Raw genomic sequence first — 17,500 nt, 5'->3', positions numbered from 1 at the left:
ATTATATGGGCTTCTTGCTAATTACAGATTCATTCAGGACTTGGAATCTCAGTTACTTATCGGCACTTCACAAAGAAACGAATTAATACATGAATGACCAAGACCGTTTTGAGTCAACCTTTTAAGTCTTGCCCTGTCCTTGCATGTGAGTTATTGTTGTTGCCATACTGTTGATTTAGTCTCATTGAAATCTCAGAGGATATCAGTTGAATAGAAGTGATGATCCAAGCAACCCTTGGACCACACCGGCCTGGCAAAAGTTTACATTTCCTCTGGGATTTGTGTCAGATGCAATTTACCTAGTGTACCAGTCCGCGTGGAAATATGCGCTTGTGTTAGCGAGAACAAAAAACTGTTTTAATTGAAGCATTTTAATAAAGTTATGTGGACTGTGAATAAGATGCTTGTTAATGTTGCACACTGAAATCTGACCCCCTCCCGGCAGGAATTTTAATCTTGAACTCCTTTGCCATGGCACCCCATCCCGCGGTCCAAGCCATCATAGACCTGACTGCTGGTGCAGTAGGTACGTGTCTGACACGGTCAACATGTATGAAACTGACATTTGTTTTGGCAATACAGTAAGGGCATCAATGGCAATAGTTTGTTTCAATATCTGTGTGGGGTGGTGGGGGCTGGTCTAAATATGTCGGGCCTTGGCGTTTAGCCATGTCCCCTTTGCAGTAATGTGGCTGGCAAATAACTGCCAATATCATATATGCTTCTCCTGTGTGTGTGTGTGTGTGTGTGTGTGTGTGTGTGTGTGTGTGTGTGTGTGTGTGTGTGTGTGTGTGTGTGTGTGTGTGTTAGGTGGTACAGCATGTGTGTTTAGTGGACAGCCCCTGGATACAGCCAAAGTGAAGATGCAGACCTTTCCAACACTGTACCGTGGATTTCTGGACTGTTTTACATCTACCTATCGACAGGTGAGTCTGTGTGTGTGTGTGTGTGTGTGTGTGCGTGTGCATGCGTGTGTCTGAAAGAGGGATTTTCAGTGTGGTTGTAAGCTTGGCGTGTGTTTTTAAATGTGATTGTAAACGTGTGGTTGTAAGTCTGGTGTGTGTTTTTAAATGTGATTGAAAGCATGATTTTGTGTGGCGAGTAGTGGGCAGTTGCAGATAGGTGGTATGTTAGAAAAGTGAGTGTTATATCTCTACTTTACTCTAGCATTACTGAGATATTGCAGAATTGAATCTAAATAATATGGACCACACTTGGACACGTCTGCTGCTTACCGAGCACGAATTTTAATGAATACCAACAAACTCCACCTTACCCATAATACCATTGAACATTCTAATAGGGCGTGTTACTCATGGACATGACATCCCCCCTTTTCTTAGAATTGACCGATCGCGAAACTCCTCCCTAGAACGGCCCTTGTCCAATTGTACCTTAGCAACCGCTACTAAGAGAAGAGAGTCCGACAACTTTGAGGTCTGAGCAGCATGGTTAAACAGTGTGCCTACGGGACTTGTGGTATGACATAAGGTACCCTGAGAGATTAGAGGGATATGTCGTTTTTCCCCGCTTCCCCAAAGCACAAAACACAGGCGCAAAGGTGCCAGCTGTGTATTAAACAGTGTGGTCACCCCACGCCCAACTCAATATATCGCAAAATACACATATGTCGGCTCCAAAGTAAATTAAGCTGCTTGCTGGCAGCCAGCTATCGCTAGGTTTGATGGCTAACTATCTAGTTGAGAGAGAAAATCCCCAAACCGTTATGGTTCATGAATACTTGTATTATTACCAGTAAAAGAACTTAAACTAGTCTCTCCAACTAAAGTGTTCATGTTAAACATTTAAATGTTCATGTATGTGACCGTCTAAATGTCAATGTACTGTCTGTGTAATTGCAGGCAGAGCTGTCGTAGCTATCGAAAGCAAACGCCAGCATTGAACCGAACTTTTAACAAACACTTTGTATTTATGCTTGATACAACATTGAACAGAACTTTTAACGAACACTTTGTATGTATGCTGCTGGCGTTCGCAATCGCCATCTTTGATAGCTCAGAGTGCAATTTAAAAAAAGGTTTTACTGACGGTAACATCAACATCGCTAGCTAATAGTCACCATCCTAGCTAGCTACATACCTCCAGTCTCTCGCCAGAGACGGAATACATAATAAGAATAAATAATCTTTTGGAGGTTATTAGCTAGCTTGAAATACCATATACAGATCTTACCCAGTGGTGAAATAACATGACTAGTCTACAAGGTTGTACTGGTTGCATTTCAATGAAGAGGTCGTAGGGTTTCAATTTTTTATTTTTTTTATTGAGACCTGTATGCCTTTGCTTCAATTATTGTTGTGTCCACTTCGTTGTTGATCTTAATATTTTGGATATATCCTTCCACTGCATATTGCAGTCCCTTTTGGCTTGATCTGGAGGATATCGCGGAGGTATTACTCCAAAAATCACCACTCATACTGACAGTTATAGCGTTTGTACCCGTACTCGCCATGGCTTTCAGGTGGACAGTTCCGTGAATTGTGTCGGACGTAGCAACAATAACTAGGGGGCGGAGCCCTGGCGATCGGTCAATTAAACTCTTTCAGTTACAGAAAATAAAACTCAAGATTATTCTTCACATTCCAGGAATTCTGAAATCATAAACTTCCTGGGCAGTCAGATTTGTAACATAACTTCACCACGAAGTAAGATGCTTATTGCTTAAGCTATCAAAATCACTTAATTGCTTAGTAAACATATTGCTTTCATTTAAGAAACCTTCAAAATTATGAACTGTAATATTTTTTTCTATTACAAGATATCAAACACATCCTGTATATCTACCTATAGATTTTAACTCATGTAAAATGTGAAAAAGCTCTTTTTAGTTTTTAAATTATTCAAGAATTAAATCAGCAACCCCTTGGGTGTTCGTTTGACCCTTTGTGGCCTGGATGGCATGTGTGTTTCTATCTGTGTGTCGTCTTTGTTTTTGGTTTGTGGACTCTGAGTGTCAGTGGTGTGTGTGTGTTCTTCTGTCGCCTCGCTGGTTCCTGCGTCATCCTCAGCTTCCTGTATTTCCCCCTATTCTTGGAATGTTCCTTGTTTCAATCCATTTTCTTCGTATTTCTTCACGAAAGTGGTGTTTCTTGCATACCTCGCTCCGGTTGGCGATTCCACTTTCTGTCTTGCTGATGATCTTGTGTGGTGCATTGAATGTGGTGGAGAATTTGTCAGTTTTGTCTTGTCGCAAGAGCACAGTGTCACCTACACTGACCTCTGATGGCTGTGCTCCTCTGCGAGTATCTGCATACAGCTTGCTCTTTGCCTTTTGTTCTCTGTCACGATCACATACTTCCTGATCAGCGTGTATTTCAATCAGTTCAGGTAGTTTTCCTCTTATTTTTCGGTTGAAGAGCAATTCAGCAGGGCTTTTACCTGTCGTTGGATGGCTGATGCTCCTGTAGACTGTAGCATACTTTCTCAGTTTCTAGTCCATCTGATTGAGCAATCCTGATTCTTTTCATGAGTGATGCATTCTGACGCTCAATTTCTCCGTTGGCCTGAGCATAATTTTGGTGTAGTTTTCAAGTGTGTAATGCCATTTTCCTCACAGAACAGTCTGAATTGCTCGGAACGGAACTTTGGACCATTGTCAGATTTACATGTGACTGGCAATCCGTGTCTGCTGAACATGGATTCCAGACTGTCTATGACTTTCTCTGCTGTGGTGGTGGTCATGACATCATACTCATAATATCGGCTAAAGTAGTCTACTACCACTAGAATTGAGTGATTGGACGGAAGAGGTCCCAGTAGGTCGACTGCGACGTCCCACCAGGGTCCATCAGGTAGCGGTGTAGGCCTCAGTGGCAGTGGCGGCTCCTGAAAAAATTCTCAGGGGGGGCAATTTTTTTGATAATGATTAAGGCGACCTATTCAGTAGGTACATTAAGTTATCCGATTTACTCATACAGCAAAACCTTTTTGTCCACTATTGGCAGCAACCAACAGTAATATCTCCCCTCTTTCTACATAGCTAGAGTAGCAAGATACAAGTGGAACGCTATGGAAGAAGGTTACATTCAGGAGCCTTCATAAGCAAACATGATGTGGCTCCACATTAAATGATGCCACTTTTTCATTATCCACACGTCTCAAATGTTGTATGATGTAACCTAGCTGAACAGGACACATGATATGTCCACTAACAACATAAAGAAGGGGGCAACTTACGTCAAAACCAACGATATTTATTGACTGATCTTGAAAGTATTGGCTTACAAAAGCAAAATAAGTCATCACATAAAACATTATTTAAAGTTAGTTCACACTGTGAAACCTATGAAAAGTGACAGTGGTATACAGACCGCGTTAGCCACTTCACGACCGCGATTTTCTTTTGTTCCAATTTCCCTCCCTTTGTAGAAAACTGTTGAATGGATACTTTTGGTCTAGTGTTTTTTGGTCACTTTATCTTCAATATTACGCTGACTAAAAAGAAGTTTCTGTCAAAGAGCGGATGAGTTGTTGTGCTGAACAGGTGCCATCTTGACATGCCTTTGTCGAAGCTGTGTGATGTCCTCATTGCATTTTACCATAGGCTTTTGCGTCGCTTACTTATGACTAGACTTGGAGGGGCGAGCCCTCCCGGAAGCCATAGAGAATGCATTGAGAGCTCTGTTTTGTGAAAAAAACGCATTTAACATGGGAGTCAATGGGAGAGGTCTGGGGCGATTTTCATTTCGTCCAAGATCGCCCTGAAGGGGCGGGGCCATTTGAATCACGACTCTAGGCTGACTGAATGACTGTTACCTGATTCGACAAAGACATACAGAGGCATATCAGACGGTCTAGGGGTAGAATCCGACAGAAAAAAAATATGAAATTTACATTTACATGTAGTCGTGCAATTGAATTTATACATCAGGAATTATCATTTTTTATTTTTTTATTTTCTTCCTTTTCCCATAGGCAGTGCGTCGCCCCAATCGCCCTTATGGACGAGCCGCCACTGCTCAGTGGTTCAGGCGGGTCAGGTCTAGCGACTATTTGGCATCCGTGGCAGTGAAGGTGAAGCGGACCTGATGGAAACAATGAATGTAGACATATTCGTATTTATTATTGTTTTATTTGTTTAAATCCTGAGACTGTAAAATCAAAAGCACACCGGGTCGCATATTCGTATTTATTATTTTCTTATTTGTTTATATTTTGAGACTGTAGAATCAATAGCACACTGTAGTGGTGGCTACTACGCCAGCGACCCGGGTTCGCATCCCGACTCCGGTAACCTGAAAATAATACTGATATATTTATTTTTTTCAATTTTGTTTGGGGGGGGGGGGGGGGGGGACAACGTTATGCGAGGGGGGGACGTGTCCCCCCGTCCCCCCCGGGATCTCCGCCCCTGGCTACGGCTAACATAGCACACAGGGACCTGGATTCCCTTCTGGTTCTGCACTAAGACTGCACCTAACCCCACAGGGCTTGCATCCGCTATTACCTGGGTGGGTGCCTCTTTGTCCAAGTAAGCAAGGGTGGATGCTTTTGCAAGGGCTGCTTTGAGAGCGCTGAATGCTTTCTTCTGCTCCGGTCCAAAATCAAAAGGTATGTCTTTCCTGGTCAGGCGCCTCATTGGCTCTGACAGAGTTGCAAACTGTGGGATAAAGCGGCTGCTGTATCCAATGAGCCCAAGGAAGCTACGCACCTCTGTGGCGGTCTCCGGCTCCCTTGCTTCTGTCACAGCTCGCACTCTCTGCTCTGTTGGGCCAATGCCTTTTTCCGACAGCAGAATGCCCTTAAAAATCAACCTGTCCATGTTGAACTGGCATTTTTCTGGATTCAACGCCAATCCTGTGTCTCTGAGTCTTTCCATGACTGCGTGCAGCCGTTTGTTGTGAGTCTCTTGGTCAGACACATGTATGATCACATCATCAGAGATGTTCTCCACCCCTTCAATACCAGCTAATGCACTGGCTATCTCATGTTGATATTGTTCACTGGCGGAGGACACACCAAACAACAAACATCTTTTGTACCTGTACACTCCGTTGTGCACAGCAAATGTGGTGATGTCACGTGAATCAGGAGTCAGTTCAAGTTGATGGTAGCCCCATTTTAAATCTAACTTGCTGAATATGATTGAGCCATTCATGCCTTGAAGTAGCTCAGCCACTGTGGGGATCGGAAAGCGTTCCCTCACTATGGCCTCATTGGCCCGTCTCATATCCAAGCAAAGTCGGACATCATTCCCTGGTTTTGGGACAATCACAACCGGATTCACCCATGGGGTGGGTCCATTTACCGGCTCAATGATGTTCAAGTCCACCAATTCTTTAATTCTGGACTCTACTGCCCCCCTAAGGTGGAATGGAATGCGCCTGAGTGGCTGGGCTACTGGTTTCACCTCTGGGTTTATGTGTAGACTGACCTGTCTTGTTTTCAGTTTCCCGACCGGTACTGCTGCTGGAGTGTTTGTTTGATGTCTGTGATGGCAGCAATGTTGGCACCTATTCTTAGCACCCCCAGTCTCATTGCTGTCTCTTTTCCTAGCAGCGGTTCACCACTTCCCCTGACTACGATAAACTCAGCTTGTTCCGTATTTTTTCCTATGGACACCCCACACGTGAATGCCCCTTTGACTGCTAATGGCTGATTAGAAGCATATGAGTAAAGTTTCCTCTCTGTCTTAGGCACATAGGAATGGCACTTAATGTTTTCTGCTTTCAACTTTTCCCATGCATCTTCTCCCATCACATTACTTGTTGCGCCAGAGTCAATCAGCATTTTTATATTTACTCCCCCAACACAGAAGTTAAGTCTCTCTGGCATGTGGTTATTTTCAATGGCAAATGCAAAGTCCTCACGTACATCAATCTGGTTCACGCTTTGTTTCGGTTTCCCGCCTTTAGTGCGGCATACTTTTGCAAAATGATCTTTCCCTTGGCACTTGTGGCATGTTTGTCTTCGTGCAGGGCATTTTGGATCACGGCCCATATGATCAGTGTTCCCACATCTGTAGCATTTCCCATAATTTCTACTGTCTCTGTTCGGTTTACCTTTTGCGTTCCCATATCCATGCTTTCCCTTCTTTTCTTTTAGCGCAATTCGGTTGACCGTGTCTGTGGAATGTTTAGTCGACACACACATGTCCGCCATCTGTTCATCGATGCTCTCACAACGGGCAGCTATTTCCAGTGTAGATGCTAGCGTCAATCCACGACCCTCTTCTAAAAGTTTTCTTCTCACATAGTCCGACATTCCTTTGCTTAATATTGTGTCCCTTATCTGATTGTCAGAATCACCCCCGTAACCACAGTCTCTCACAGCTTATCTCAGGCGTGTAGCAAATTGCTGTACTTTCTCACCTAGCTTCTGGTGCAGTTTTTGAAATGCGTGTCTTGCTAACGCTAAGCATTCACTGCCTCGTCGTATTGGGTTGGCTCACCCGTGTACGGTAGAGTTGAGAAAATGTCCTGTACGTCTGGTCCAGCAAGATGAAGTAGCAGTTCACGTCTCCTTTGCTTCGTAGCGTCAGGTGAATCCTCGTTTAAGATGAGCCCTTTGCCATCAGCATATAGCTGGAATGACGTTAGCCAACGCTTCCATCTTGAGCTTAGCGTGGCTGGCTCAGTGTAGCATGCAAAATGCTGAATCCCGGATTTCTCCATACTAACTAACTAAACTGTAATTTTAATGTTAATTTTAACTAGCTAACGCAAATTAATCCTCGTCGCCAATGTTATATCTCTACTTTACTCTAACATTACTGAGATATTGCAGAATTGAATCTAAATAATATGGACCACACTTGGACACGTCTGCTGCTTACCGAGCACGAATTTTAATGAATACCAACAACCTCCACTTTACCCATAATACCATTGAACATTCTAATAGGGCGTGTTACTCATGGACATGACCGTGAGCAATTCCTGGAATTTCAAATATCATCCTTGACATAGTCTATTTAAAATACCTGTGTGTGTGTGTGTGTGTGTGTGTGTGTGTGTGTGTGTGTGTGTGTGTGTGTGTGTGTGTGTGTGTGTGTGTGTGTGTGTGTGTGTGTGTGTGTGTGTGTGTGTGTGTGTGTGTGTGTGTGTGTGTGTGTGTGTGTCCTGCTCAGGTGGGTCTGCGTGGTCTGTACCAGGGAACAACACCGGCGCTGGTCGCTAACATTGCAGAGAACTCCGTGCTGTTCATGAGCTACGGGTTCTGTCAGGAGGTGGTGCGCCTGTTAGCTGGCACGCCAAATGGACACGCCCTCAGGTGAGCTCAACCAATCAGGTGAGAGAGAGAGACACACTCAGGTGAGCTCAGCCAATCAGATGAGAGATGTGAGCCCAGCCAGTCAAGTGAGAGATGCACTCAGGTGAGCTCAGCCAGTCAGGTGAGAGATGTGAGCTCAGCCAGTCAGGTGAGAGAGGTTCTCAGGTGAGCTCAGCCAGTTGGCCAGTACTTTAGCCCTGCTAATTCTCCTGGTCGGAGAAGGCTAATTTACTTTAGCACTATTAATTCTCCTGGCCGTAGAAGGCTAATGACATTTACATTTACTCATTTAGCAGACGCTTTTGTCCAAAGCGACGTACAAGGGAGAGAACAGTCAAGCTAAGAGCAATAAAACCTGGTGTAACAATAAATTCTCCTTTTTTTTAAGAAATAGAAAACGACATTTACTTTAGCACTGCTAATTCTCCTGGCCGGAGAAGGCTAATTTACCTTAGCACTGCTAATGCTTCTGCATGGTTGCAATGTTGTATGTATCATGTGCATATGCCACATGTATGCTAATATGTTTATCTTCATGTGTGCTAATATGTTTATCCTCATGTGTGCTAATATGTTCATCCTGATGTGTGCTGATGTGTTTATCCTGATGTGTGCTGATGTGTTTATCCTTATGTATGCTAATATGTTTATCCTCATGTATACTAATATGTTTATCCTCATGTGTGCTAATATGTTTATCCTGATGTGTGCTGATGTGTTTATCCTCATGTATGCTAATATGTTTATCCTGATGTGTGCTGATGTGTTTATCCTCATGTGTGCTAATATTTTTATCCTGGGCCCTGTTCGGCGTGCAACTGAAGCTAACATAATTAATTTAGCCCGCGACATGAGATAATATAGGTTGCTAAATGAGAACAGGCCAAGCCGGTCTGGCGACGTGCTCTAAGATAATTAATCGTCAAGTTAAGTTGTCCCAAGCTAAACTCGTCAGCTAAATTGCGCGTGCACGTCCTGCTTCAAAAGGCAGGAAAGGTCGATCACCAAAACCATGATTTTTTTTTACGGTAATAGAAAAAGACTAATTTTTTTCTCCGCTAAGGCAGGATATGACCATGAACGCGTTATGAAGAATTCAAGACCATAATCATGTCAAAATTCAACACTTCCGCGGCTGCGACAGCAATATAAGAAACTGTCTAAGACGTGATATCTTTTCTGATTTTGAGTATGTGACTTTGGTGCAGCGGTTAGAGCTCATGGATTGCATGCAATAGATTGCTGGTTTGACCCCCATCACCTCCGTAGTAATTGAAGTTCCTTGTAAATAGCTTTGAATAAAACCGTCTGCGAAATTACTAAATGTAAATGTATTAATAAGAAATTCAATAAATTGAAGCAATGAAAATATATTGTGTGTATTTCTCTGTTCTTATCATGCATCCACCTTTTCTACAAAAATGATATGCTGTGAAGTAGACTGAGGTAGACTTTATTCACTGCTGCACAAAAACTAGACACATTTGCACAGGCCTGCACAAAAAAGGGAAAATGGATCTTGGCGGATCGCAAAGAACTCTCTCCCTACGCTAATCAAACTATCTAATATGACTCCTTTTAGTCCTTGGTCAATGGGATCCCTCCTTTTGCCAGGGGTGTGGCAAGTTTAGCCAGCTAAACTTAGTATAGCCTGCCCTGGAGCAGGTTAGTGCTAAGGGATATGTTACTATGGTAATTTATCAGAAGTTGCTTCACCGAACCCGATAAAGGGGCGTTCTCTTTTTTTAGCCTGGAATATAGCTCGCTAAACCGCTTAGCGAGCATCGCTGAACAGTACCCTGATGTGTGCTGATGTGTTTATCCTCATGTGTGCTAATATGTTTATCCTCATGTAAGCTAATATGTTTATCCTCATGTGTGCTATTCTTCTCCTTGCCTCCGATTCACTCTTCACCTCCTCTCTTCACACCCTTCTATCTTGTCTCTCTATCTCCTTTTCTCTCTCCATCTTTCTTTCTCCTCCCTCTCCCCCTATATTCATCTCTCTCTTGTACTCTCCCATCCCCTCTCTATAGTGATGTCCAGAAGGCGTGTGCTGGGTCGGTGGCGTCCATCTTCTCCTCGCTGGTTCTCTGTCCAACTGAGCTGGTCAAGTGTCGTCTGCAGGCTATGCATGAAATGGCTGCCTCTGGCAAGATCACTGTCACTCAGAAGTGAGGAAGTCTCTCTTTCTGTCTCTGTATACCTGATCACTGTCACTCAGAAGTGAGGTAGTCTCTCTTTCTGTCTCTGTATACCTGATCACTGTCACTCAGAAGTGAGGTAGTCTCTCTTTCTGTCTCTTTATACCTGATCACTGTCACTCAGAAGTGAGGAAGTCTCTCTTTCTGTCTCTGTATACCTGATCACTGTCACTCAGAAGTGAGGAAGTCTCTCTTTCCGTCTCTGTATACCTGGAGATGGTCTTTACCTGTAATGCTTTGCTTTGTAAATGCTTTGCATTTGTTATTAAAAATCATCAGAATGTCACAAAATGGACACAGATTAGAAATGCGTTGATTTTCCCAGCTGAAGATGGGTGTGGGGTTAGGTCCAAGGTAACTATAGTAAGTCACTCTCTTTAGGTGTTGGTTGTGGGGTTAGGGTCAAGATAACTAGAGTAAGTCACTCTCATTAGGTGATGGGTGTGGGGTTATGGTCAAGGTAACTAGAGTAAGTCACTCTCTTTAGGTGATGGGTGTGGGGTTATGGTCAAGATAACTAGAGTAAGTCACTCTCTTTAGGTGATGGGTGTGGGGTTATGGTCAAGGTACCTACAGTAAGTCACTCTCTTTAGGTGATGGGTGTGGGGTTAGGGTCAACGTAACTACAGTAAGTCACTCTCTTTAGGTGATGGGTGTGGGGTTATGGTCAAGGTAACTAGAGTAAGTCACTCTCTTTAGGTGATGGTTGTGGGGTTAGGGTCAAAGTAACTACAGTAAGTCACTCTCTTTAGGTGATGGTTGTGGGGTTAGGGTCAAGGTAACTACAGTAAGTCACTCTTTAGGTGATGGCTGTGGGGTTAGGGTCAAGGTAACTACAGTAAGTCACTCTCTTTAGGTGATGGGTGTGGGGTTAGGGTCAAGGTAACTACAGTAAGTCACTCTCTTTAGGTGATGGGTGTGGGGTTAGGGTCAAGGTAACTACAGTAAGTCACTCTCTTTAGGTGATGGGTGTGGGGTTAGGGTCAACGTAACTACAGTAAGTCACTCTCTTTAGGTGATGGGTGTGGGGTTATGGTCAAGGTAACTAGAGTAAGTCACTCTCTTTAGGTGATGGGTGTGGTGTTAGGGTCAAAGTAACTACAGTAAGTCACTCTCTTTAGGTGATGGTTGTGGGGTTAGGGTCAAGATAACTAGAGTAAGTCACTCTCTTTAGGTGATGGGTGTGGGGTTATGGTCAAGGTAACTACAGTAAGTCACTCTTTAGGTGATGGGTGTGGGGTTAGGGTCAAGGTAACTACAGTAAGTCACTCTCTTTAGGTGATGGGTGTGGGGTTAGGGTCAAGGTAACTAGAGTAAGTCACTCTCTTTAGGTGATGGGTGTGGGGTTAGGGTCAAGGTAACTACAGTAAGTCACTCTCTTTAGGTGATGGGTGTGGGGTTAGGGTCAAGGTAACTACAGTAAGTCACTCTCTTTAGGTGATGGTTGTGGGGTTAGGGTCAAGATAATTAGAGTAAGTCACTCTCTTTAGTGTCGCCTGTCTATCTCTGACCCCCCTCAGGTCTGTGTGGTCTATCTGGACTCTGTCTATCTCTGATCCCCCCTCAGGTCTGTGTGGTCAGTGGTACGGTCCATCTGGACTCTGTCTATCTCTGATCCCCCTCAGGTCTGTGTGGTCAGTGGTGCGGTCCATCTGGACTGTGGAGGGTCCGCAGGCGTTCTTCACGGGTCTGACCACCACCATCGCCCGAGAGGTGCCCGGGTACTTCTGCTTCTTCGGGGCCTACGAGATGAGCCGCACTGCCTTCGCCGACTACTTCAGATGCGCCAAGGAAGACATTGGTGAGCGTCACCATGGCAACACCCTGGCATCACCATGGCATCTCTTGGGGAAAACTGTTTCAACCAATTATTCACTTACTTAGAAAATCATAGTCTCCGGTATAATAGTAAGTATAATAATAATAATAGTCAGTATGGCTTTCGACGAATGCATTCGACAGAGACCGCGTCCCTTGAAATGGTTGATACTATTGCAAATAATCTAGACCAGGGAAAAATCCCAATCTCAGTCTTTATGGATTTGTCGAAGGCGTTTGACACGCTTAACCCATTTAGGCCTAAAGCGCCTGGAAAAAATGCCTGTAAAACCTATAGGCGATTTCAGAAAAGCCCCCAAAACCTGAAGTTTTTCTAGAAATTCAGCAATTGTGTCAACGCCTACTACATTACTGATTTCTCAGCCCCTGTAACAGATAGGAACACAATTCAAAAAGTATTTGAGAGCTTACACCTGTGGCTTTCATGGGAATTTGTATTTACAAATATTTACAATATTTACGTACACCTTCTCAAAAGTAAACAAAATATGTAAAAGTGCAGGATCAGCACAAAACAGTAGAAAAAAAATGTAATAAGCTATATGACAAAGTATATAACAAAGTGAAATAAAGTATATAATTATAAATATATAATTCTTATAGGGAAAGTTTTAACTTTTGAGTTGTTTACTTGTTTTATTAAGAGCAGAAGGGAATACGATTAACATCTATTTTGTTGTCCGTGTAGTTTTTACATACCAGGGATATTTAATGCTCATTTGGACACTATGGATGGAGAATGGACCTGACAGTGTCAACCTCTGAGTTGTTTACTTGTATTATGAGCAGAAGGGAATAAGATTTTGATCAGCAATTATAACTATTTTGTTGTCCATGTAGTTTTTACATACCAGTGATATTTTTATGCTCATTTGGATACTATCACTGAGATACAGATGAACTAGTTTAGTGTCAAATATTCCATTCAAAGGGAAAAAACAGGAATAATTCAAATAAAAAACAAAACAAATTTCAAGTACATCTTATTTATCAACTGATAAATACTGTATGCTGGGCTGAAATGGAAGGCAACCAAAGCATTCACTATAATAAAGTCAAACGAGGAATCAGTAGCATTAACTGATTATAAACAACATTCTATAGGGACTGATTATTGTTTTGAAATACTAGAATATATAGTAATGCAAAGAATAGAGAGTTGTCGATATAATTCGCTCGTTCACACTCGCTCACTGGAGAAAGTTTTAACAACATAGCAAGCTAGCTTAGTGTTAATATAGCCCTCTATGATACCATATTCCCTTTCATTTACCTCGAGTAAACCTACATTTAAGCAAGTAACAATCGTTAACAACTACAGATAACCATATTTTTTAAACTACTAATGGCAAAACATTTGAGGCACTATCACATGTCTATTCTGATGCATTTCATTGGCCCAGAGGCCGACACTTTGGGCAAAATACCCCCTTATACAGAAAAAACGACACAAACGCTTTCCCGGCCTTAAAGGTAGAATGACGCAACAGCGCTCCCGGCTTTAATGGTAGAACAGCGGTAATGCTTTCCCGGCTTAAATGGGTTAATCACGACATTCTGATAAACAAGCTATTCCATTATGGCATCCGTGACAGGGATCGGGATGCTGTTCGCCCTGTCGGGGCTTATTTTCCCGACAATGACCTGCGTTCTATACATTATCCCTTACTTAAAGACTATCTCACAAACCGTCTACAATATGTAGAGTTCAATGGAGCAATATCCCCTACCACTCAGCACAGGAGTACCACAAGGCTCTATACTGGGGCCGCTTTTGTTTCTGCTTTATATGAATGACATTCACAAAGTCAGCCAAACTTTCCGTGCCATATTATATGCTGACGACACCACATTGGTTAGCCCCATATGCTCATTTCAACTAGACAATAACCAGCTCAATACAGACGCCCTGTCTGAAACCATTAACAATGAGCTTAAGAAGGTTGCCAAATGGGTTAATATAAATAGACTCTCACTGAATGTCCAAAAAAACAAGTATATGCTCTTCCATTTCAGACAGAAAGATATCTCAAATATAACCCTCGACCTGGAACAGGTAGAAAGTTTCAATTTTCTGGGATTAACTTTGCACGAGACACTAAGCTGGAAACATCACACCGACAAAATCGCTAACAAAGTTTCTCGCACACTAGGCCTAATGAACCGTATGAAAAATGTTTTACCAGATTCCACTTTAACAACTATGTACAATGCTTTAATAGTTCCGCATCTGCATGTCGGTGTACTATCATGGGTCTCAATCCGGCACGTCTGGTAAATCTACAGAAACGAGCTATGAGGATCATCACCAAAAGTAAATATAATGACCATACTGAGCCAATTTTCAAACGGTTAAATCAGTTAAAATTAGATGATATCTACACAATACAGTGCCTGAAATTCTACCACAAGTTCTTAAACAAAAACCTCCCTGCTTATTTCCTGAACATGTTCACTCAAAATGCATCTTGTCATGACTATAACACAAGGCACCATTGTAGACTTAACACTCCTATTTGCAGGACTGCTGCCTACAAACATTGTATTAGACATCATATTCCATATTTACTGACACACTCAGACACATGCATGACAGACAAACTCACTACACATAGCCTAGAAGGATTAACCCGGTATTCAAAAGCCCACCTCATTTCCAAATACTCTGCCAGTTGTACAATAGAACATTGCTATGTTTGCAACTAAGCTATTTTATTTGTAATCCTTATACTCACTAAACTGTTTCTGTTACATAATAACTTGATCATATCTGTTGTTTGTAAACCCTACCTAACTCCCATTATATTAACCTAACTTTGCAAATAAAATCTAGCAATTAACTATTCTGGGTGGATCCTATGACAGCGGCACAATATGTAGCCTTATAGGATTCTCCCGACAGCATCATATACTTTTCTATACACTCATCTAATTTCAATGTTTATTTAATGTAGCTAATTTATTGTATGTCATTCCATCCTTTCAATTGTACTAATATTGTTGCTGTCAAATAAACAGTTCTAAGTTCTGAGTTCTGGGAGGAAGTGTTGCACTGATGCCATGCTAGTGTTAGCTAGTGTTGGCTAGTCTTAATTAGTAGCACTCCAGCGTTAGTGTCTGCGGTAGGTTCTTATCAACATTGTTCTAACCATGTGTTAGCATTTGTTCATGTGATCAAACTAATACCTAATAATAGGAAACCTAATAAAAGGAAATAATACAATTCAATTATACAATTATTTTTTGTAATCTGTCTCTCTCGGAATGTAAGAGCCTCTAAAGTGTGCCCGTTGAACAGATAGTGTGTTATCTCCCTGTTTGTCTGGTAGGTGTCGCTCCTATCGTGTTCAGTGGGGGGTTTGGGGGGGCTTGTCTGTGGCTGGTGGTCTACCCCATGGACTGCATTAAGTCAAGGATCCAGGTGATGTCCATGACCTAACTATCTTACTCTAGTGGTGTGTGTGTGTGTGTGTGTATGTGTGTGTGTGTGTGTGTGTGTGTGTGTGTGTGTGTGTGTGTGTGTGTGTGTGTGTGTGTGAATCTATAATGCCCTAACTATCTACCTCTAATAATGATCTAACTATCTTACTCTATACTATAACTATCTTACTCTATACTCTAAATATCTTACTCTATACTCTACCTATCTTACTCTACTGACCTAACTATCTTACTCTATACTCTAACTATCTTACTCTGTACTCTAACTACCTTACTCTACTGAACTAACTATCTTACTCTATAATCTAACTATCTTACTCTAATGACCTAACTATCTTACTCTACTGACCTAACTATCTTACTCTATACTCTAACTATGTTTCTCTACTGACATAACTATGTTACTCTAATGCCCTAACTATCTTACTCTAATGACCTAACTATCTTACTCTATACTCTAACTATCTTACTCTAATGACCTAACTTTCTTACTCTAATGATCTAACTATCTTACTCTAATAATGACCTAACTATCTTACTCTAATAATGCCCTAATTATCTTACTCTAATAATGACCTAACTATCTTACTCTAATAATGACCTAACTATCTTACTCTATACTCTAACTATCTTACTCTAATGCCCTAACTATCTTACTCTATAGTCTAACTATCTTACTCTAATGCCCTAACTATCTTACTCTATACTCTAACTATCTTACTCTATCTTACTCTAAAGACCTAACTGTCTTACTCTATCTAACTCTAAAGACATAACTATCTTACTCTAATAATCTTGTGGTGTGTGTGTGTGTGTGTGTGTGTGTGTGTGTGTACTCTGACGATCTTACTCTAATGGTGTGTGTATGTGTGTGTGTGTGTACTCTGACTATCTTACTCTAATGGTGTGTGTGTGTGTGTGTGTGTGTGTGTGTGTGTGTGTGTGTGTGTGTGTGTGTGTGTGTGTGTGTGTGTGTGTGTGTGTGTGTGTGTGTGTGTGTGTGTGTGTGTGTGTGTGTGTGTGTTTGTGTGTACTCTGACTATCTTACTCTAATGGTGTGTGTGTGTGTGTGTGTACTCTGACTATCTTACTCTAATGGTGTGTGTGTGTGTGTACTCGGACTATCTTACTCTAGTGGTGTGTGTGTGTGTGTGTGTATTCTAACTATCTTACTCTAATGGTCTAATGGTGTGTGTGTGTGTGTGTGTGTGTGTGTACGTGTACTCTAACAATCTTACTCTAATGGATCCAGGTGATGTCCATGACGGGACAGCAGGCCGGCTTCTTCAAGACCTTCATGGGAGTATTCCGAACAGAAGGTGAGGGACTGACTCAAATGACCTAACTATCTGTCTCTATACTCTAACCATCTTACTCTAATGACCTAACCATCTAACTTTATAGTTTTAGAAGTGAGTGTAAAAACACTAACAGTGAGTGGACATTATAGATTGTAAATCTTATTTGCAATAAGGCTTAATGTGGTTCTGATAAAAGCATCATTCAGAAATCTGTGCCAAACTTGGCGATTGCTATCAGTGGCCATATTTATACATTGTGAATGAGCCTCAGGTATGTGTGTGCAGCATATGCCATACAGTATGTATGTTTGTGTATGAGTTACATGATTGCTTACCCCCCCCCCCCCCCCCCCCCCCCCAGGCGTGAGGGCTCTCTACTCAGGCCTGACCCCCACCATGCTGAGAACTTTCCCTGCAAATGGCGCCCTCTTCCTGGGCTACGAGGCCAGCCGGAAGCTCATGATGGAAAGATTCGACCACTGA

General features: G+C 42.2%; 1 protein-coding gene across 1 annotated transcript; it reads left to right on the top strand.

The window, feature by feature from the left end:
- Positions 1-471: 471 nt before the first annotated feature.
- On the top strand, positions 472-17,500 carry slc25a15b (solute carrier family 25 member 15b; the record flags this gene model as incomplete). Its single annotated transcript, XM_080834895.1, has 8 exons — positions 472-526; positions 811-926; positions 8,090-8,232; positions 10,269-10,406; positions 12,062-12,237; positions 15,605-15,696; positions 16,969-17,035; positions 17,379-17,500. 8 exons carry the CDS (start codon positions 472-474, stop codon positions 17,498-17,500), a joined length of 909 nt encoding a protein of 302 aa, XP_080691021.1.

This window comes from Sprattus sprattus (assembly GCF_963457725.1).
Source record: "Sprattus sprattus genome assembly, chromosome: 1".
Taxonomy (NCBI): Eukaryota; Metazoa; Chordata; class Actinopteri; order Clupeiformes; family Clupeidae; genus Sprattus; species Sprattus sprattus.
Note: the sequence above shows the minus strand (reverse complement) of the source record. Positions and strands in the feature narration are given on the sequence as shown.